Source organism: Arachis ipaensis, chromosome B03, assembly GCF_000816755.2.
Source record: "Arachis ipaensis cultivar K30076 chromosome B03, Araip1.1, whole genome shotgun sequence".
Taxonomy (NCBI): domain Eukaryota; kingdom Viridiplantae; phylum Streptophyta; class Magnoliopsida; order Fabales; family Fabaceae; genus Arachis; species Arachis ipaensis.
The window spans coordinates 22,102,110-22,125,856 of NC_029787.2; the positions used below are offsets into that span (position 1 = coordinate 22,102,110).

A 23,747-nucleotide genomic window follows, 5' to 3' on the forward strand; every position below is an offset into this window, starting at 1 on the left:
ATATGTGTGTGTGTGTGTGTACAACCTATTTTTTTTTTTTTTTTCCTCGGTCAATATAAATTTATTTTGTTTAAAACTTGACAAATATTGAAAAATTTCAAAACTGATTACTCTACAAATGGACGTCGTTCTCTCGTCGACCGTAAGGATGCTATAACGAGGCTGGTTAATGTTGCCGGGAGAAAGGAAATTATCTTTACGGCACAGACACTTCATCGAGATACGTGGGGAAACCACATGTCCCTTGTTTATCACCAAGAGATGGTGCGTACCGTTCTGCTGGTTATAAATTACCTACTTTCGGTAGATGTAGAAAGAGTTAAGATTGTCGTAAGTCCTGTAAAACGAGTAAGTATACGACAGTATTCCGGTTCCTTTTAATAATTTCGAAGGTTACCTTCAGTAATTCAGTGAGAATAGATAATCAGTAATTCAGTGAGAATAGACGTCATTTGAGTCGATATTCAATAACTAGAAAGCACATACTTTTCGAACTACATAAAGGTACTTTTATATCCTTTGAATCGTATTAAATCTTATGAAAAAGGAATTATATTTTACTTCAATCTCTACATCTTCGTATGTCTTCCATTTCCATTGACTTGTTCTTACGGTACTTGACTTCCTAGTAGTAACATCGGACTTTATACGAAGTTATGAAGAAGAAGACACCTTAGGAGTCGGTTTGCATGAAGGTTTCTTAACTAAGGTTGTCTAAGTGTTCGAAAGAAGAACAATGCGTGCATTCATCGTCTCAGGAAAGATAGAGGTTGTTCCTAATGCCGATTGGGACCTTAGTGTGGTTATCGAAGAAAGTAGGACCTCTGAAGTCGACAATAGAGTAGAGACTAGACGAAACTATGGCGAAAAGGTAGTTAGTGGAATCATAATCAGGGTCATCAGTCCCTACGACGTGTGTATTAGTATAATTTTTTTATTTGTATACTTGTATTGAATCGCTTTGGAAAGAACGTACATTCTCTTAGTGTACGGGTTAGGTTCAGATTATAGAACTAGTCTGTATTCCGAAGTTTAAGAAGTAACATGTTTAATAGTAGATCTTGGATTAGTCGTCCATTGACTCCATTTTAAGTACGATTTAAGGTTTCGAATAGGTAAATTAAGATGTTACAGTGATCGTCCGATACAACTTAGTTGTGTCCGTCTGTGTTTGTGACCGTTAGAGTTGGTTTGTCTTTGAGTTTAGGGGGGTGGTTTTTCTTTTTCTTTTGATCTGGGATTTGGGATAACTTACATTTTTTTCAGTGATCGTGGTAAAGTTCAACTTACATTTTCTCTGACGAAAAAAAAAAAAAAAATGAAATTACGGTATTGATGTGATCTATCGATGTTTTATTGTTTTCTTCCCATGAGGTTTACTGGGTAGTTCGATTTTGACTTGCCTCCAAAGTTTATCTGTTTTTCGTCGTCTTTTCAACTCTCGAAACAAACATGGTACCCCTTTTTGTTGTACCCCGTCACTTCCTCGACGACGCCTTCTCACTTTTCACTCCGTGGCCTCTATCCACCCCGGGGAGACATTCCCCACCGTCACCTCCGCCGCCGCCTCCGTAGGGCCACCCTCGTCCGCCACCCGCCACCTTCTTCATCTTCGTGTCCTTACTCAATCCTTGTAGTAACTTTACCTTCTTGTACTTCTTCGTCGTCGTCTTCGGTAATCATAATCAACTAAGGAGTGTGTGTTGTGTTGTGTCCAAATCACTAGTTTACAACGGAGGCAAAAAACGAAAAGAGTGAAGAACCTCTTATCTAAGAGGTTAAAAAAATAAGAAAAATTGAAAAGGAAAAATACATTTCATAGCAAGAAACTCTATTCAGATTTCAACAGAAATTACAAAATTACCAGGATAAATTCAGAAAATTTTAACTGAGCAACAAGATAGTAATCCCTAGACAATTGTTTTAACTGTCGCCCCGTTTTAACTCTGCTAAAATTTTGCAATCCCTGAATTTATCCTGCTTTTGCAACCTCTGTTTTTATTATGTATTTTTTTTAAAATTAAAATAGGAAGTTATTATATTAAAAAAATCATATGTATCATAAGTTAATAAAAAATTAGTGTAGATTTATTTAATGTGAATTAGTATAATGAAAATAAAATTTATTTAATTAAAAAAAATATTAAAATGAGAATTTCTAAAAATCAATAGTACTTTACAAACATCTTATTGATCAAATATTTGAACGTTTTATTATATATATGTTATTTTATATTTAATATGGAAAACAGAGATTATTTTCCTAGAGGGAAGATGCTACTGTCACTGTCGTCCATTCAAGAACCAATAATCCTGAAGAGATCATAAAGCAGGCAGATATTATCATTTCGGCTGTTGGGCAGCCAAACATGGTTAGGGGAAGCTGGATAAAAACTGGTGCAGTAATTATCGATGTCGGAATCAACCCAGTAGAGGTTAGTAGATTTAATTTAAGTCCTTTATCTTGGTTGTATTTTTATGAATAATGAAAAAAACAATTAAATGCATAAATTTTAAAATCAAGGTTATTTAACCAATCCATGTGTATTTGGGGGTTTGAGACAGGATCCGAATAGCCCTCGAGGTTATAGACTGGTTGGAGATGTTTGTTATGAAGAAGCCGTAGAAGTTGCCTCGGCTGTTACTCCTGTTCCTGGAGGAGTTGGTCCAATGACCATAGCAATGCTTCTCCAGAATACACTCATCTCTGCAAAGAGGATGCATAATTTTGAATAAACAAGTGAAACCATGTAATATCATTTTTTCCATCAATTTTTTGTTTAGAAGATTGTTGGATTTTGTCTTACCTTTATGATTTGGTTGTACATTGAAAAAAAAAAAGAGGGGGGGAATGAAAGAGTTTCTTAGGATGGTAGCATAAAAGATCCCCTTCCATGTAGTTGCATAATGTGATGCAATAAATTCATTACTCTTAAGAAACTTGGTTGAAATGTCAAATCTAGCGGTATAGGATACAAGTAGTGAAAAGAAAGCTCTTGTATTTATTCTGAGTCTTAATTTCATGAATAAATTATAACTCAAAATGAGACCAATTGCTCAAGTTTCTTGATTTGGTTCTCCTTCTACATGTTGGTTATATGCATGTGTAGCTTCCTTATCATTATTTAGATATAATTGAAATTTGGGACTAAAGAATGTGAGTACTGATGTTCAGCCAAACTATGAATTGGAAGTACATTTTGTTTGAGAAAATAATTTCAACTTTTATTTTTATTTTAAAGCTAATTGTAATTTTAATTTGTTTTTCTTTTTTCTCTTCAAATTGAGATGTATATAGAAAATGGATGGTGATATTACCACTTCTATATTTGATAATTTCATTGTATACATGATTTTTTTTTTGCATTATATATTTGCATGAATTTGTTAAAAAAAGAATTATCAAAACACGAATAATAAATATCCATTTCCCAAAAAATAAGAAGTAGAAACAAGAAACAAGCTTCTTTAGTTGTTTTGAACATAAAATAAGTTAAATCTAGTGGCAGCAACACTGTCATGTTATGAGTTGGCCGCATCACTCTAACAGATTGATTTGAAACAATTTAACTGAATGACATGCTTATTTATCAAATCCAATATATAAAAATGCCAACAAAATTACAAAATTGGGGAACCAAAATTACAATGATTTGCATCTTGTGATCACATGTATTTGATACTTCCTCAATAGTGGTTCTCAGTGGAAACACTGCTTCAGCAAATTCAATTTTTAAGGAAGAGAGCTGTGCACTGCTTCATGGTATCTTCAGGACTTGTAACTGAAAAGGAATGAATACATATGGTCTTATTTAAAATGAAATTGTTTCAGCATTCCATTGTAACCAAAACTCAGTCATTTTCATATGTTATGATTTAAGTTAGAAAGCAACTAACCTGTGTGGCCAAATGTCCTTTCTGATTCATAGATCTCATGGTCATTTCCACCCTGCTCAAAGAAAATTACAAAATAAGAATGTAGGAAATTAATTAATCTTCATCCTATGGTAACACCATAAAGTAGACATATAGCTTCAGTTTTGGGTTGCAACAGTTGGCAGTAAAAAATTTCAATAAATATATAAATTCTAAAAGCATTATCATTTTGGTAAATTATTTGAAATAGGTCCAAAATGGAGATAAAAAAAGTTCATGCAGTCTCCATAAACAGATAATTATTTGCTTGTTACAGAATTTTTTGCCCCAGCTCACTTTAAGGATTTTCACAGAGATGTAACATTGATAAATCATAGACAAAGGTTCGGTAGCGACTAGCGTTATAGAATTCAAAAATCTACAATGGTACAGAGTTACAGATGTGTGTTTGATACTCTACAGGTGTATTGCATAATAAACTTAAGGACTAACCTTGTAGGTTTTGTCACCAAAGAAGTGAATTTCGTTAAAATCTTCAAGGTATCTAAGGCAGTATGTTTTATCCCAACCTTGAGGGAAAACCTGAAGAGAAGATTCAAATTAAGATATATTCACTTATAACTTGACCATTAACACATTTGCCACATCAGCATGAAGATCATCACTTACATCAAAGCTTATCTGCCCTCCAATGGAAAATGTCAGATTAAAATGAGCAAACTTTTCACGAAGCACCTCAACCATTTTCGGACGAATGTTGTGAATCTGAGAACATGCGTTGCAAACTTTCAAAAGAAATATAGTATCAAATTATATAGACCGAAATTCTAATTAGCATTCACATGACCAAGATGTCTCACCTTGTCATACTTCTCAAATTCATCTCTTTCTTCTTGGCTGCAGTTTCGCCCGATTGGCGACACATTCAGCATTCCACTACGGAATTCTATGAATGTTCCCCTGAAAAGATTGTGACAAAACGTTATTTATAAGTTTCCTGCAATAAAAATGAAATGTATATGATTAACCTCTGAATATCGCTAACCTCTTAATAGGGATATCCAAGTCAGCAATGTAATGAAGTGTGAAATTAATAAATTCCTGCAACAAAATTATCCCCAAATGCAGTTAGGAGGTAATCAGCATGGTTGGCTCAGTCAATTCTATCAAGGATCGAGGTTTATGAGGTGTACCTGGGTTCCAATGAGGTTTCCTTCCTTATGAGCCACAAGACCATTCTCAGAAAATACATAATCATAGTCATTGGTAACTGCAACAGTAAGGGGTATATTCAAAAGATAGATCCTTTTGATTTCATTATAATAGCTTATCAAAGATGCATGATTTGACAAAAGTAGAGAAAAAATAAAAACTGAATTCTCAGCTTATATCAGCAAACATGATTCCCAACTTCAACCAATTTCAAAGAAGACAACAAAACAAACATGAAAAAGAAACCACATAATAGAATTAATTAGCATTAAGCAATGAGAAGGAACACTACAATCAATTTTCTCAAAGTGGTTTCGCATAACAAAATTATAGCATCAGAAATCTGAGATGCTTGTAGCTAACCTGTGCTGCCAAGTTGCTCAGATATCTTTACAAGGTCAGAACCGCCCACAACTCCAACTGTTACAACCTGTAGTAGGAAAAAGGAAAGGACTTTTAAAGCAGGTTCTATGAATGGTCACGTATGGATTAAGAAAAGAAATGCATGTAAACTTTTTTTTCCCAAAAATAAAATCCGGCTCATTTACCTTCCTTAGATCTTGCATGAACACCAACATCTCTGGAGTCACCACCTTGAATTCGAGTAGGAAACAATAAATAAAGGTGATGCAAGACTAAACAATCATAATAAATCCAGATTTCTAGTTTTCTTCAGCATTATGGTGTTATAGCATGCTATAATTAGTAGGCTTTGGATTCAGTAGCCTCTCCAAAGAGAGGCTATTGGTAGCCTCTTCATAGTTATAAAATAACCCCATGCATATTTTTTCATATTTAAAAAGTACTCATGCTTTGTTTTTTATTTCTTTTCAGACCTTCACTGTTCAAATAAGAGGAAAAGAAAGTACTGCCGCATCTCATTGCTGCCTTATCCTTTGAAAGAACTGCAACACCATTAATAAATTTTGATCCACCTCCATCATGTCCAATATAAACATTGACAATGGTGGTGATTGATGGATGATCTTGGTGAACGATCTTTGGAGTGTTGATTGAGCAACATGGGCTCACTTCTTCCTCTTCCTCTTGTTTCTCTTTTGTCATTGTTATTCCTTCTCTTTGCTCTTTAATTATTGAAATATATGATAAGTATTGGTGTCTTTATTCATACGAGTATGCTCTTCACTTTTTGAATAATCTAGGTTTATTCAATCAATTCATTAATTTCAATACAAAATAAAAAAAAAATATGACTTCAATTTGTTAAAAGATTATCTAGTTTCATAAAGAGACCCAGAGTCAAATTCAACATTGATGACTAGTTTGTGCAGCATTTGTAGCTGTTGGAAGTGGGAATGTTTTTCTTTTTCTTGGTTGAGAGTGGGCTCAGTTGGAATACAGAACTTATTTTTATGGACTTCTCATGGAGATAAAAAGTATTCATACAACTTCATGCCAAACAAATGAAACTACTGAACAGTGTTGATGGAAGTTGCAATAGTGAAGGCAGAAATGGAAGTTGGGATAATGCGTGTTAAAAAAGAAATAAAAAAATAAAAAGGAATACTTTCAAATATTAAAAGATATGTATCGGGTATATTTTATAATTGAATTTGAAGAGGCTACTAGTAGCTTTCTTTGGAGAGGGAAACCGAATCCAAACCCTAATTAGTAACGTTAAACTACTTGTAGACAATAAATCTGACTCAGAACACATCAAATTGCTCCATTAATATATTTTTTTTATCTATACAATAGTAATGCCATTGGCTCAAGAAGAAGAAATACCTTCCTTGGGGCTGTAAGAGTCCCATCAACATCAAACAATGCAATCAAACCAGGTTTCCGGGCAGCCATTTATTCTTATTATTAGCACCAAAACCTGCATAGTGTTGAACCCCTTCATCAAGGTTTAAGCAAAGATATGGTCAAAAATGCAAATCAACAACTTTTCCCCCTCAAAGGCAACTGTTTGCTTCATCAAGCAATAAAGACACAAGAGTATATGAACATTGTCCAAAACTTTATTATATCCTCCAGCAGCTACATAATTGAACTTGTATGGTAAACGCTTATTCATCAATAGTGCAAGATAATTGCAATCTTACAAGTTTTGCAAATGCTGCTTCGTCAAATAAGGAATTTTGGAAGAAAAAGGGAGTGAGAAGCTGGGAGCGTGCGATCTGAGCGAGAGAGAAGTGAGAAGTGAGAAGTGAGAAGAAGGAAATTAAGTTGAAGCAGATAGACCGTTACAATGGGTGGAAGCAAAGGAGTTGATGTAAAACGATTTGAGATCTGTGAATTGGACACAGGAAACTGCTTTCAGTGGGGCCTACAACAACACTAGAATGCAACCAAGGCGCGCGCGCAAAAACGTGTAGCGTACCGTACAATCTAGTTAAAGATGAAAACTGTGGTGTTTCTCAAAACTGGATCTCCCAAAGGTTTTTTTTTTTTTATTTCACACACATATTTTGATTATCTTTTGATTTGTGTCTTTGGTATTTTAAAATAAAACATTATTTTTGATATTTCAAATAAAAGATAAAACCTAAATTTTAAATATGTATTAAGTTAATTATTATTATTACTACGAACATTATTATTATTATTAAAACTGCAAGTTAGACGAATAGGATAGGTGATGCAGAGTAGGTTGCCAATTTACTATGATTGGATTAGATGGAAGCGAGTTGGATACCTACCAGTGCGGATAAGGCAATCAGATTAGGGTAATGCCAATTGAAAGTTTTATTTTAAGTTACTGATATTAAATTTTTTAATTTATTTTTTATATTAGAGAGTCCTTGATAGCAATTTGCTGGTGTAACTTGTAACTTGTAAGTCCTTTATGCCAAAGACAACCATGTATTTCGCAAAGATACAATTTTAATTTCTATTAATAATAAGTCGAAGGTCACTTTACTAGATAAGTAGTATATCCAATTTCTGAAAAAAAAAATGATCGATATAGAACTTATTTAATGTTTTTTCAAAATAAAATTTAGTAGATTTTTTAATTTTCAAGCATTTTGTGCACATCTGGTGGAGTAATTCGGAAGCATGAGGAGAGTGATGAGAAGTTACATTTGCACCTTAGCAAACAATGAATTCCTAATCAACAATGAATAACTTCTTGGCAATCTTCATTGCATTTTCTTGCTTCACACCACATGTCTCTTTAAATTTTGTCCTATTTCCATTATTACAACAATGAATAACTTTCAACTTTCCTTACTAGAAGCCAAAAAGGAAAGGGGGAAATTTTTTTCCTGAATTCCTAATCACTTTGAACCAAAATGGTGGCACTTAATTCATGTTAAGAGAGGAGGAGGCCCAGATAGGCCACCAATTGGAATAAATGGAAGATGGCATCATGGAATATGCTGTAATCCATCAATGGTAAGAAGGAAGTAATGTTTAACTTAAAATGCCCCTAACAAATCTTTAAAAGGGCTTGGATCCTAATTTCTATTGGATCTAGGAGTTAAGAGTGTGGGAATATAATTTAGGATAAAGTATTATTTTAGATCTCAATGTTTGGAGTGAATTTTATTTATTTATTTATTTTTATCTCAAAATATTTAAAATGACATCAATATTATTTTATTGTCAAATCTCTCACTAATAATTAATAGAATTAATGTATTGTTAATAATATTTTTGTTAAAGTTACGTTTGCTAAACTTTCTTCTCATATCTTTATCCTCTCAACAAATCTAAATTCCATTTTTTTACTCTCTTTTTATTTTCTTTTTACACTATTAATTTTCTAATGAACTTATTGAGAAGGTGAAGGTAGGAGAGACGAGTTGAACAAACTTAGCTTTATAAAAAATATTATTAATAATACGTACATTAATTTTATTAAGTGTTAGTGAATAATTTTACGGTGAAATAATATTAATATCATTTTAAATATTTTGAGATAAAAATTGGACGATTAAAATTTTAAAAATCAACATAAGATTCACCCCAAATATTACCCTATAATTTATTTAGTAAACTGAATAAGTGATATATAATAAGTTTTATAGTTAGTCTTCTATCTACTAAAAGAAGAATTCCGACAAAACTAGAAATGAATAATGGCTTTTTTATATATTTAAATATAGAAAAAACTTTAATTCCCAGAATACGCACTAAATGGAAACATTTCTGAAATACGCAGGGCCATCTCATCGGCGGCGTCCGCGAAATGGAGAAGCAAGTCAACTCGCGACCGGCGGCCGCGAATTGGAGCTGACAGGAGCAGCTTTTCCGTTTCGTGCATGGCAGGAACGAAATGACCCATTCCACCCCCGGCGCACACGAGTTGGACCATGTCAAGACCTGCGCCAGCGAAATGGGGGCAATTTGCTTCCGGTGGACACGAAATGGAACATGCTGCAAGCGGCGGACACGAAATGGAAGGCTTCGTGTGTGGCGCCCACGAAATGGGTGCAAGGTGGCAACATCAAAAAGCGTACCTCACATGCATTGGGTATGTTGGGTGGCAGGGGACACTTGGAAATAGAGCCAACACAATATTAAAGAGTGTGGGGAGGGGACCTCATGCACGGTTCAAAGGTAGTGGGGGTTTAAAAAAAAAAATTTGTTGAAGGGGTAAAAGAAAGCTGGGTGCAGGTGGGTTTGTGGTGGTGAGTTTGGAAAAAAAAATTTACTTAATATGAGTGGGGGTGGGGTTAATGCGGATGAGAACTTGAATCGGTTGGACGAACTTCATATAGCAGCACATTTATTCCATAAGGTTAGTTTACGTCGTTAAGCTCGGTGATGTTGTTAACGATTTTTAGAAATATTTTTTTCGATATTAAAAATTTGTTATAGTATTTTTAATTATTGTCTTTCTTGCTACCTTATGTTGCAGCCCACACGTGTTCTTACTCCTCATGGAACACTGGTTGATGTTTACATGATAGATTCTGCGGATCCAATCATGGAAACTAGGCAGCAGAGGCTCGAGCCATATCTTAGACGCACCAGATTTTACTATGCCTCTTTGATCAAGCGCTTTGAGTACGACAATCCACTTATTAGTGCGTTTGTCGAACGTTGGCGACCGGAGACACACACATTCCACCTCCCGTGGGGTGAGTGTACGATAACCCTAGAGGATGTTGCAATGCAGTTAAGTCTACCTGTTGACGGTCAGCCTGTGAGTGGTACTTTGAGGTCATGGAGCAAGTTTCACCAAAGAGATATTTGGGAATGGTGTCATGAACTGTTAGGTGAGGTTTCCGCCGGCCACATAGGAACAACAAAATTCAACATCAGGTTAAAGTGGCTCAGAACTCGTCTTCAGCAGATGCCGCTTGACTTAGAAGATAATGGCCTCATGCAGTATGCACGTTGTTACATACTTTACTTGTTGGGAGGTGATAGAAGAGAGATTTTATGCCAATTTGGAAAAATAGATAAAAGTAATTCCGTTGTGAGTATAGTCCAAACTGGCAATGGATCCTCTTAATCGAAATTCAATTCAAAAGATGTCACAATTCAATACAAAAATTACCGAGAGTATTTAGACTCTCGGGTCGTTCTCCCTAGGAACTAATGCCAATGAGTGCACATAATTTAGGTTGTGGAAGGCAAAGGGTTCTCAATGATAAAAAAGCAATAAAGAAATAAAGAGATAAAAGAACAAGACAAAATTGCAATTAATAAACTAACAAAGGAATAAAAGAACTATGTATATAATATAAACAAGTAAAACTATAAAGTGATTGAAAAGTGGTTTAAAACATAAATGAAACATTGACTTGGGATGAGTCATGGAATCCCTTCCTTGCCATAACCACAACTATGATAATTAACATGAGTTAATCTCGCCTAGTTAACCCCAAACATCGAGAAGTAAGTCAAGCAAGCATAATTGACCTTAATCCATAAGTTCTAACCAACTTACCAAACTAGTTGATAAAAGACTAGCTTTAATGGAAACAAGAATCAACTAACTTCCCAAGAATTATCACTAAATGTTGGACATTATGGCTCTAGTAATCCATAAACTCATTTTCCCCAAGTCAAGGGGTGAAAATTATCCCATAATCAAAATTGACATTTCATCAAACACATAGTGGGCATAAACATAAAACATAGCAAAATTGGTAAATTAATGAAAGTTATGAACCATAAATGACCAAAATCAATAAAGACAACTCAAGCAAACATATAAAAGCCATCAACATTAAATTAAACAACTAGGAATCCAAAATTGCAAGATTATGTAAATTGACAAAGAAAATTGAAATAGATAAAAATGTAGCACAAGTAATGTAATTAAAAGAGAAATTAAAGAAATACTTACAATACAATTGCTAGAATCTAAAATCAAACTTGAAGTATAAAATGCTACAAACCCTAATTAAAATCCTAAGAGAGAATTTCCTAATCTACACTACTCCTACTCCTACTATATGTTTTTCTTATTCTAAAATGGTTCTCCATTGCTATGTGTTGTTGCTCCCTTAATATAGCCTCTTGAACCAGCCTCAAGCCTTCAGAAATGGGCCAAAAGAAGCCCCAAATCGCGAGTGCACGTGCATTTTTAATGAAGGCATGCACTGGGACCTGTGCGGACACACAGACCTGTGCGTCTGTACACTTCGCCAAATTTCCACTTGTGCACACGCACAGAGGGTTGTGCGCACGCACACTTCGCGATGCTCTGGAGTCGCTCTGCTTGGCTTCTTGTGCGTACGCACGGGTAGCTATGCGCACGCACGCATGCTGATTCCTTCTGTGCGTACGCACGCATGGCTGAGCTCTCCTCCTTTGTTTTCTTGATACTTTCTCCCAAATGCATGCTCCTCTTCCATTCCCACTAAGCCATTCCTACCTTATTCATCTGAAATCACTCACAAATAACATCAAGGTATCGAATGGAAGGTAAATGGAATAAAATTAGTCAAAATAAGTGCAAAAGAGCATGTTCTCATAATCAAGCACAATTTAGGGAGAAAATACAAAAGCATGCTATTTTAGTGAATAAGTGTGAGTTTATGTAATGAAATCTATTCGAATCAAACCAAAATACATCGTCAAATATGGATTCATCAACTCCCCCACACTTAAACAATAGCATGTCCTCATGCTAAACACATACAAAGGAGAAGGATAAAAGGGAAACAACTTATTGAATGCACTATCTATATGCATGTATCTATGCTATATACTAGCTATATATATCTATCTATAATGTCCTATTGATTTGGTGCAAACAAACAAGAAAATTTCCAATCAAGTATATAAACATATAGGGCTAAGGAAAGAAGTAGCTCAATGCAAGAAAAATCTAGAGAATTGATTCAAGTTTCAAAATGAAGCAACTTGCAAGAATGCATGACAAGAGGTAGAGGAACATAGAATTGAGTAATTGAACCCTCACTAGGTGTATGTACACTCTAATCACTCAGTGTTTAGGGTCAATTCACTCAAGTCTCCTCTAATCATGCTTTCAAGGAATTGCTTTTCATCTAACAATCAACAAGTATTTGATGTATGTATGCAAGTATCATGAGGTCTTTAGAAGGTTGTAATGGGGTTGGGGTAAGGGTAGGATGAGTATATGGCTAAGTAGACTAAATGATTGAATCTTTGATTAGCTCAAGTACCCAACTCAACCTATATCAATCAACCCACAAAAAATGCATTCTAACCACCCATTACTTCTTTTCACACACATTCATGCCTTAGTTTCTATTCAAAACACATATGCATTTCTTATTCATCATTTTTTTCTCTTTTTTTCTTTGGGGTTACTTTTGTCCCATCTTATTACTATATTTTTCTTTCATTTTTTTTTCTATTTCTTTTTCTCTTTTCTTTTTTTAATGACAAATGCATATGGTTAAAGCAAATTGATACATGAATGTGCACCCATTTTTTTTTCCAAATTTTCAATGAATACTCACAACAACATTTTTCTCTACCAATGCTTTCCCAAAAATTTTCCCCACACTTAAATGACACACATTCTTCAACCTAAGCTAATCAAAAATACAATTCAAGGTAATTCATGGTTTTCTGCTTAGGGTTGTGATGTGCTAACAATTAGAACAAAGGGGATTAAAAAGCTCAAAAGGGGTTAACAAAGGTAGATGCAAGGGTAAGTCCATATGGGTGAGTGAGTTTAATTCAAAAATGGCTTCAATCATGCTAAATGCATTCAAGACATCAAACATCGGAAGTAAAGAATCAAGCAAAACCAAGATCACAATCATAGAAGTAGAAAAATCACACTATGAACAAAATTAGTGGTTAGAATGTGTAACCACTCAATATAGCTCAAAATCTCACAAGGTATTTGTTCTTTACTCTTCTATGTTTCATAAAAATCATTCAAGCAAGTTTGAAAATAGTTTTCAAATCAATGCAATAGAATGCCCTTGAAGCAAAATTTTTAGAAATCTTTGTTGTTTTTCGCCAAAACTTATTTCCTATATGTATGTATGTTGTGATGGATGCAAGTTTTCAAAATTTTCCTAGTTTTATTCCTAATTTTCAACAATAAAAAACTAACATGAACAATTAGGATAAAATTGAACTAGGTGCTATACTATTCACATCATCCAATCACAACTTCTATCTATAAATATATACCATGCAAATGCAACATATATATATTAACTAGAGTAAGGATGCAATAGTAAAGAAAATACTAACAAATATCTACAAGAAACATAATAAAAGTAAATAAAAATAAAGTGAAAAGTGTTCGGAAAAGAGAGTTTACGCCCCAAAATGACGAATCCTCCCCCACACTTAAGCTTTGCACGGTCCTCTGCGCACGAACACAATCTGGAGAGAATGTCTTTCAAGTTCCTCCACCTTTAGTTGGCGGATGTTGTGGTTCCGGGTTGCTGTATACATAAGTGAACAACAATTGAGGAAAAGATCATATGAGTGTGGTATGATAAAAGATAATGTGTGTATTCTAAGTGTGCGCACACTTTAGAACAGACACATTAGCCGGGTAAAGCGGTGTACACACAATCTAAAGAAATAGCATACGTTCCTCAATTAAATTGCCTAGGTTGCAAGTAAAGAATAAGCAAAACTTAAGGTACAAGCAACCCTAGGTAACCACAACAGTGAATTGAATCTATGAGAGATTGGTTATCGATATTGTGTAAGTGAAAGTGCAAGATTGATAAAATAGCACAACAAGCAATAACCAATGCAATGAGGAAAAGAAAACTACTTATTCATCATGAAACACAAAGAAAGAGTCACATGGTATATGTACTTATTACAAAAAGTGATACACTTGATAGCAATCAAGTGAAGTCACTCAAACAAATGCCAAGCATTAACAAGGAGCAAGTACCAGTCATGTGATAAATTTAACATGGAAACCATGATGAACAAGTAATTTCAAGTCAATTCACTTAAGTCCATATGCACTTATAAAAGTTTCACCTAACATGTAACAAAATGTAAATGTGTGCGTGCGCACCTAAGTGTACACACGGGTAGCTGTGCGCACAGACGCATGCTGATTCCTTCTGTGCGTATGCACGCATCCTTGTGCGCACGCACGTATGGCTGAGCTCTCCTCCTTTGTTTTCTTCATACTTTCTCCCAAATGCATGCTCCTCTTCCATTCCTACCAAGCCATTCCTACCTTATTCATCTGAAATCACTCACAAATAATATCAAGGTATCGAATGGAAGGTAAATGGAATAAAATTAGTCAAAATAAGTGCAAAAGAGCATGTTCTCATAATCAAGCACAATTTAGGGAGAAAATACAAAAGCATGCTATTTTAGTGAATAAGTGTGAGTTTATGTAATGAAATCCATTCGAATCAAACCAAGATACATCATCAAATATGGATTCATCAGGAGGCGTGCTTCTTCCAGACAAGGCCAACAACACGGTGCATGTTCAATATCTGCCGTTATTGGCTGACTTTGATGCCATCGGTACCTACAGTTGGAGTAGTGCCGTCCTCAGCTGGTTATACCGTGCTATATGCCTAGCAACAAATTACAGTGTTGAGGGTATGGCCGGGTGTCATACGTTACTCATGTCATGGATATACTATAGATTACCTTTTTGGGCATCGAATGTGACGACGCTATACAGTTTTCCTTTAGCCACGAGGTATGTTATCAGTATTATGTCCTTTATGACTTCTATCAGTTATCCTTTGAGGCTGGATATTCATTTTTTTTAATTTTGTCGTTCCACAACAGGTGGGAAGGGAAAAAAGGACAGAATGACTATGCTGAGCAGCGCCTACTGAGGCACCGTCTGAGATTGGACAATTTGCAGGTGGATGAGGTTGGTGCTGACTGTTATTAATATCTTTCCAATAAAATACAAATGTGCATTGTGTGATGGGGTTGGTGTTTTTTGTAGTTTATATGGCAACCGTACATGGACCCCTGTATTCTGTCTAGAGTTCCGGTTGAATTTCTCGGCCACCCACATGGAGATTTTTATACCGCCATTGTGCCGCTAATATCTGCGCCTGTGCTTGCTGGCCCTTCACGACGAATAACTCATTCATGCGATGGTAGGTAGACTTCACAATTGCACACACCGGAAGATTTCTGGTGCCCTTGAGGACGAAGTTGATACACTCGGAAAGATTGGTCGTCATATGACCATATCGTCGGCCCTCGTCCAAGTGCTGCAGCCATTTAGGTGGCTCTAAGCCTCGGATCCAACCCATCATCTGAGGAGATGTCACAGGATCCTCGCTACTTATTAACTCAAGGTAGTACTGCACCTGCTCTTGCATCTTCGAATACGCGGAATTAACCAGGTGTCTTTTGGCCTCCTTACTCTTGAAACTTGTTGCGAAGTTGGAGGCAATATGTCGTACACAGTACACATTGTGGTTCCAGCCACATCCTTCGCGCTCCAATGCGGCCTTTATTGCCACATGCTTATCCGAGATCAGCAAAACTCCTGGCCGAGTTGCTACATGTCTCTCAAATTGGTGAGGAAGAAGTACCATGAATTTGTGTTCTCTCTTTCGACAAGTGCGAAAGCGACATGTAGAATGTTGTTATTTCCGTCCTGTGCTATACCCATGAGAAGGGTGCCTGCGTACTTACCATACAAGTGTGTACCGTCCACGGACACCAGGGGCTTACAGTGCCTAAAAGCTTGAACACATGAAGGGAACGACCAGAAAACTTGGTGAAGCATGACACTATCACGATCTAGAGTGTTCCTGACATAGTACGGCCACGTTTGGAGGTCAACAATTGTCCCTGTTGCAAAAATCTTTGGTTTGTCAAACAAGAAAACGAGCAAATTGACACTCAATAGAAAAGACCAAACGATGGTAAATTGTAACTAATACCTGGGACGAAAGCTTGCAGCGCATTGAAGTATCTACGCAGCTGGTCATACGAATCGTCTCAATCACCATAGATCCTTGCAATTGCCTTCTGCTTCGTGTGCCAAACCTTCTTGTAAGACACCTTGTACCCGTACACTGACTCAACCGATCCTTGCAACACCTTTACACAAATTGTCGCATCAGTATGCACCATGGGAAATATGTGCTAGCAGATCACATTGCTATAAAGTTGAGTGTGGTCTTGAGACATTGAACTTGCCAAACAAGTATGAGGCCCTTCGTATTTTCGAATTTCCTAAAATCTAGAAGACCTTGTTTTCGCAACCCGTACCATCCAATGGCATTGATCCCCGAACTGTTTGCATCGACAAACATACCGACTTTGGTCTGACTCTACCACCTTATATTCTGCATTCTTACGGATGTTGTAGTTTTTGACTGCCAGCATCGTTGTTTCCCGGTTAAGAAACTTCAACCCTATCTCCAGCTCCATCTCGACTGACACAGCATAGCTGCTCGGTCTATCCTCTGTGTTGCTCAAATGCATTGCTCCAAGATTTAAGGACAAGTAGTATGCTAGTATGCTGGAGGATATACCACCACCTACTGGTTCGACACGTGTTGGAGGAACAAAGTCGCCATGCAGAGGCTGCATTTCCCGTACGGCTTCTGCCTCATCATCGCTCTGCATTTTGTTCCGGCGTAACAAACGCGTTGAAGCTTGGACTACGGGTCCTACTGCTATCCCGACCCGGAACAAAATCAGCCGCTCCCAGATTTCTGACACCCTCTACATTATTGGAACTGGAAGAGCTTCCACCAATATCCTAAAGATTCAGACAAAGCTCCAATGAATAGATGTTTCCTATGCTGCGATGATAAGAAAACATCATCGACACATGCTGATCACATTTTATCTGCATTTTTTTATACACGAACGAGTTGGCCACCACAACAGGCATCCTGTAAGTCAGCTTCGTGATTTCTTTTTTCCCCACCATGCCGGTATGCATCAGAATCAGATTCTTCAGATCTTGCAACGATGTCTGTGGCGGAATCATTATCCATAGTGGATCGTCGCATACAAATGTAATACCTTCTGCCGTATGAGAAATTTCTGCATTAGGATATATAATCACATAAACGTTCTCCGAAGCCATACATAAAGCAACCCAATCTTAACAATGGAAGAATTTTTAGAGAGAAAGAAGCTTGTGAGGTTCAGAACAATTTCAGAGACTTAGAGAAGAATAGAGATAATGCCTTCTTCGGTGGAGGAAGCAGCGTTTATATAGCCACAATGAGGTCCCAATTCGTGTGCAGTACACATAAGGTGCCTCATCTCGCATGCACTAACAGTGAAATGGATCCAATTCGTGCCCGCCGCCCCAGAGTTTCCCATTTTGTGGATGTCAGCCACTAATTGGCTTCTCCTCCATTTCGCAGGCACCGTACTAGACATGGAAGCTGTCCGTGTCAGCTCCAATTCGTGGCCACCAGGAGTGAGTTGGCATGCTTCTCCATTTCGTGGGCGACGCCTATGAGATAGCCCTGCGTTTTTCATAAATGTTTTAATTTGGTGCGTATTCCGGGAATTAAAGTTTTTTCTATATTTAAATATATAAAAAAAGCCAATGAATAATAGGCTTTCGGCCAATGGATACTCAAAGATTTAGGGCTAGTGGATCTAAAAAAATTATAATTTAGTAAGTAAAGAAAAACATTGCACCACTTACAAAATCTTGTTTTGTTGTTCAACACTTGTTCCCAAAGGAAACTAAATTTATTTGCCACAATACTCTAACCTAATTATCTTTCTAAATTATTTAAAGAAATTGAAATCTCATGTTACATACTGAAAATAAGATTTCTCATGAATAAGTGCTTCATTGAACATGGTTCCTTTCAACCATAACAAATTTTGCTTGTTTTAATGAACCTGGCTTATTATCAACTCTCTTGAATTAAGTAAAATAGAACAAATGAACACCAAAAAGACTAATCAATCCTCATCAAACAATGCTGATACTAATTGAAGCCTTCTGATCAAAACAACGAAACTTTATTTCGGACGAAGAAGAGACCAAACTGTTATAAAAAGTAACTCATCCTAATTCCTATGTGTGGCTTATCTGTTATAAAAAGTAACACCACATCAGTTTTTGTGTCATAAAGTAAATAGGAATTCAGTATCTCTCTCTTCTCCATTAGGAAGAACTAACTTTAGTCCCTATTGTGATCCCACTTAATTAATTAATTAAAATACTTAAAATTAATGTAATTATTTTTTTAATAATATTATTTAAATTTATAAATTTAATAATAATTTATTATTAAAAAATATTAATATTAAAAAATTCATATATAACAATAATACATAATATATAATTCGGGATTACACTAATTTGTAAAATTACTTAATACAAAGAAAAATATAATTAAGCTCTATAGTTGACGACAAGCATTGTGAAATTGTCATACGTGTTCAATCAAGTCCTCTTTCAATTGTCTATGTTGCTGCCTATTTTGAAGTTGGGCATTTATTTGGAGAAATTGATGGTATGGAAGAGAGTGTTCTTCCCCCTTTCCTTTCTATTTCAGCGTGTAAGAGTGTTATGTGAGGAGAGAGAGTGTTAAAAATTAGGATTTTAGGTTTAGTTTAGTTGGGCCAAGGGCCCACTATGGGTCCGGTTGACCCGGTTTGGTTCGTTCGGTCCAATCTTGGTCCGATTTCTACAAAATTGGTATCGAAATTCTCGACTCAATCTCTTCTATCATATTAAACCATAAAAATCACATTTTTTGCTTTCTATAATAAATTCTCATTTATGGGTTAATTAGCCATTAATTAACCGAATTTTACATAGTACTCTGTTACATTCTCGATGAAATAGTAACCTTTTCTTCTTGATCTTCATTTGCTATCCGTAAAAAGTCATTCAATAATTATCTCTAAGCTATAGCTTCACAGATTGACATCCATAGTATCATCATTTTAAAAATTATATTTTATATTTTTTACGCAATACTCTTTCCTTCTTTTTTCTTTCAATTGCATTCTATAAATACAGCACTACAAGGATTTTTGCATTTACAAAAACATATGGTTAAGTTTATAAATGTTGTTGTCCTCTTCACCAGTTTCATTCATGTTACTTTTAATAAAATAGTTACATTTGTGTATCTCTAGAAGATTTATTTCCCCAAAAGGTATTTGCATTTTTCTTTTATTAAACTTTCATATCCAGCTTCAGTTCATTTATTGTTTTAGTTCTTACTTCAGTACTACCAGTCTGTGCTATTTATCTTGCTAGAATAATTCACATTTTCTCATATCGGATGGAGACCCAACAAAGCTCTCATAAATTGGTGGAAGAGAGTCGTATTTTTTACCTATATATCAACCCATTTTTGGTATTATATGCTCCCTCACAACAAGAACCTTTTCGTTATTGATTTTTATTTATTTAATATTTCTGGTTTGTTCCTAATGTTTAGTTGATTCCATACATATTCATACATAAATCTAATTTTATATTATGGTTACAGAACATCCATGAGCTTCCCAGCATATTTTACAAAGAGTACAAGAAATTCTTTGAGGATAGGGGTGAGCACGGGTCGGGTTGGTTCGGGTTTAAGGTTAAATTAGAACCGAACCAATTGAATTATAATTGGTTCGGTTTGGTTCATATTTATATTTTTTTTTGTGTACTCGAACCAAACCAAATTGATTGAAAACGGATTGGTTCGGTTCGGGTAATTAGATACCCGATGAAATATAAATTCATAAAAAAAAATAAAAAAATAAAATTTTTATCTTAAAAAATCTGTAAGTATAATAAACATGTAACATTAATAAAAATAATCCAAACATGTTAAACACCAAATACATTAAAAACTAAACACATTAAAATCCAAACATATTAAACACTAAAGATATTAAAATCCAAATATATTAAAAGGAATATATATTTTTTAAATTTTTATTTAATTAATATATAATCGGATCTACATGTTGGTTCGGGTTTCGCACCCCCAAAATTGTTACCCGAATCAATTGCTAGAGAGAGTCATTGGTTTGGTTCGGGTTGGACCCGATTATCCGTTGGTTCCAAAACCAATTTAATTGGTTCGGTTTGTGTTCGGACGGATAATCGGGTACCCGCAACCGTGCTCACCCCTAGGTATGGTGCAAAATCTTTCTCTCCCAGCTGAGGTTGTGATAAGCCATTTTCGACATCATCATACTCTAAGTTTTGAGCAAAATTTCCTGCATAAGTGTCTCTTTCATCCTCAACAATCATATTATGCAATATAATACAAGCTCTCATTATGTTGGCAAGCTTCTTCTTTTCCCAAAAGCGAGCTGGACCACGTATAATTACAAAGCGTGCTTGTAACACTCCGAATGCTTGCTCCACATCTTTTCTTTGCCCTTCTTGGTATTATGCAAATAACTTGCGTTTTTCCCCATGTGGCTTTGAGATTGATTTGACAAATGTGGCCCATTCAGGATAAATACCATTTGCTAAATAGTATCCCATAGTATAATTATTACCATTAATAGTATAATTTACCTCCAGAGCACGGTCATTTAGAATATCATCGAACAATAGAGAACGATCTAACACATTGATATCGGTATTTGAACAAAAAACTCCAAAGAATGCATGTCATATCCAAAGGTCTGAAGATGCTACAACCTCAAGTACTATGGTTGCAACCCACGATAACCACTCATGTACATACCTTTCCATGTCTTTGGACAATTTTTCCATTACCAATGCATGAAGTTAATGCTACCTAACATGCCAGGAAAGCCACGACCCTTCGCCAATTGTAGCATGCGTCGTACATCATTTGGATTTGGTTTTCACAAGTATTCATCCTCGAACACCGAAATGACACCTTCAACAAATTTTTTCAAGCATTCAATTGTAGTGCTCTCGCTTATGCGCACATAATCATCAACAGCATCAGCTGCTACGCCATATGCTAACATCCGTATTGCAGCGGTACATTTTTGGAGTGGTGACAAGCCTCTTCTTCCAGTTGCATCAACCCTCTGTTGGAAATACGGATAGACGTTTGAGAGAGCGTCTACTATCTGAAGAAACACATATCTTCTCATTCGAAATCTCCGTCGGAAAATGTCAGCATTATACACTGCTTCATCTGCAAAGTAATCTTGGAAAAGGCGATCATGTCCTACTTCTCGATCTCTGTTGATCCATCTACGAGGAGTTTGGATAGAGCTTCTATCGATATATTCTTCTTTTGAATCTTCGAATAAACACTCATCGATCCAATGATTCATGAGTGTGTTATCTTGCCGTCTTCTTTTGCCATACAAAGCCTCATTAAACATATCATCAAAATTTCTAGCCATATCTTGAAATGTAATTTTTAGTACTCTTTCGAGGTGAGAAACAAGAGTTGAAATGGAGTTGCAGAGTCATTGATAGTTGATATTTATAAGTGTGTCTGCAACAAGTATCTACTTTTCAACGGCTAGTTTTACAACAGCTACTTAACGGCTAGTTTTGCAACGGCTACTTAATGGCAAGTTTTTTCTTGTCTAAATTTAAAACAGCTAGTTTTGCAATGGTCACTTTCATGAACAATAACGACACAATAATATTGACTAATTTGAAAAGTTACATCAGAAATAAATAAAACAGATTACATCACATACCAGTAATACGCAATAAAAATAAGAACATACTACATAACTTTACAAATACAAGGAACTATTAAATAAACCACTTAGCGATTATTTTCTCACATGCAATCTCATGAAAAGCTTGTCGTTTTTTACTCATTGTAGACGTGTCAGCATTAAGTATTTGCATATCCATTTCCCCTTTCCTTAGCCATCCTTTTCATTTTTCTTTCTTTTGCATTTATCTCCATTTTTTTTAATATACATCTGAGTTTGTAATTCTTGTTCTTTCATTGCCGCTTGAATTTGTAACTCCTTCTCTTTGATTGCCATAATCTTTGTTCTATGTTTCCTCTTCTCTTCTCTTTCTTTTTCCCTATCTATTAGTTCCTTTTCTCTAACATTCTTAATATCTTTCATGAGGGATAGTTTTGTAACAACCGATGATTTCTTTTCGCTAAGATCTTCAGACATTTGTGCTTTTTCCTTACCTTTTTTCTTGCTCTTCTTTGATCCTTGTGGGCGAACGGGAGAGTCCACACCGGGTTTATCAGCCAACGGTATTTCTAGGTTTGATGAGGATGAGTATGCTCCAGTTGCACTAACTTCGGTTCTCTTTAAGCCTCCACTCTGTGTAGGTAGTTGGCTTCTCCATTTTTGCTCCAAACGAAGCATGTTCCAATGCCTCTCAAAAGTGAATTTTTGACCATAATTTGTGGAATAAAATTTATAGGCCAACTCCTTTATATCATCAGCGTTCGAACCACTCCTTATATTTCGACTAGCTTGATCGTAGCAACCAGCAAATTGTGCAACAGTTTTGTTGATCTTATACCATCGTTTCTTACATGCAACTACCCCCTTGTCATGTCGGAACAAAATTCTACACAATAGCTGTGAATTCGACTCCAAAATGTTTCTCCCTTTTGATCGGTACCAACTATAGGTCAATTGAAACATTTAACCATGCACTAATCAGCATCTTATCATCTTTTCAATGCCAGTGTTAAATACTATCTTGCCTCCGATCTTCAATATCATCATCATTGAGGTCGATAGCATCTAATCCACGAGGGTTGGCAAAATCTGAATTTTGCAAATTTGGACTAGATTGTATAGGAGTATGAGAGGATGGGTTAAAAGAGCCACCAACACCAGATGAGTTATGTCTTGATGCACTGAATTGAGTTGGAAACGGTAAGCAAGTTAGAGTAACATTTTCGATAGAGGGGTTAAATATGGCTGAAAATGAAAAATGCGGTGTTTGTGAATTTTGATTTTGTGGTTGGAATATAGGAAATTGATTATTATAAGGAGCTTGAAAATTGAAATTAGAAAGATTTTGTGGATTTGAATTTTGAAATGTATTTGGTAGTGTAAAGTTTTGATTTGGAACTTGAGAGTTTGAGATTTGAGATTGTTGGGTATTTGGAATTTGAGAAAAGTTTTGTAAGTAATTGAAAAAAGAGTTGAATTGATTTGGATCCATTTTTTCGAACAAAAAATAATATCAGCAGAACTTTGATTTCTTAAACTTGGAAGAAGATGAAGACGAGTAGAAGACAGTGTGAGAATAGAAGTGTATCTAAGTGGTATATATAGAGTAATAAAATATTAATTTATTAATAATAACGGTAACATAATAACGACTAGTTTCCAACGGCTAATTTTGCAACGGCTAGTTTTACAACGGCTAACTAATATATATA

The 23,747-nt window shown here is 35.5% G+C and overlaps 3 protein-coding genes, 1 long non-coding RNA gene and 1 pseudogene across 4 annotated transcripts in view; 2 read left to right on the forward strand and 3 right to left on the reverse strand.

Annotated features, from left to right (window-relative positions):
- LOC110270028 lies at positions 3-3,070 on the forward strand. The gene is made up of 3 exons (XR_002358996.1): positions 3-16; positions 2,253-2,435; positions 2,566-3,070. It is a non-coding gene; the product is annotated as an uncharacterized LOC110270028 (long non-coding RNA).
- LOC107629845 lies at positions 3,406-7,479 on the reverse strand (annotated as a pseudogene).
- Positions 21,250-21,765, reverse strand: LOC107632620. Its single transcript, XM_016336288.1, has one exon. It carries the CDS (start codon positions 21,763-21,765, stop codon positions 21,250-21,252), a length of 516 nt encoding a protein of 171 aa, XP_016191774.1.
- LOC107632619 (glutathione S-transferase T2-like) lies at positions 22,059-22,998 on the reverse strand. Its single transcript, XM_021117216.1, has 2 exons — positions 22,336-22,998; positions 22,059-22,100 (listed from the first exon to the last, which is right to left on the reverse strand). Exons 1-2 carry the CDS (start codon positions 22,996-22,998, stop codon positions 22,059-22,061), a joined length of 705 nt encoding a protein of 234 aa, XP_020972875.1.
- Positions 23,277-23,747, forward strand: part of LOC107629844 (switch 2) — an 8,316-nt gene continuing 7,845 nt past the window's right edge. The window contains exon 1 of the mRNA XM_016332763.2: positions 23,277-23,298. Coding sequence (XP_016188249.2) covers positions 23,277-23,298 — 22 coding nt within the window. The remainder of the gene's footprint in view (positions 23,299-23,747) is intronic.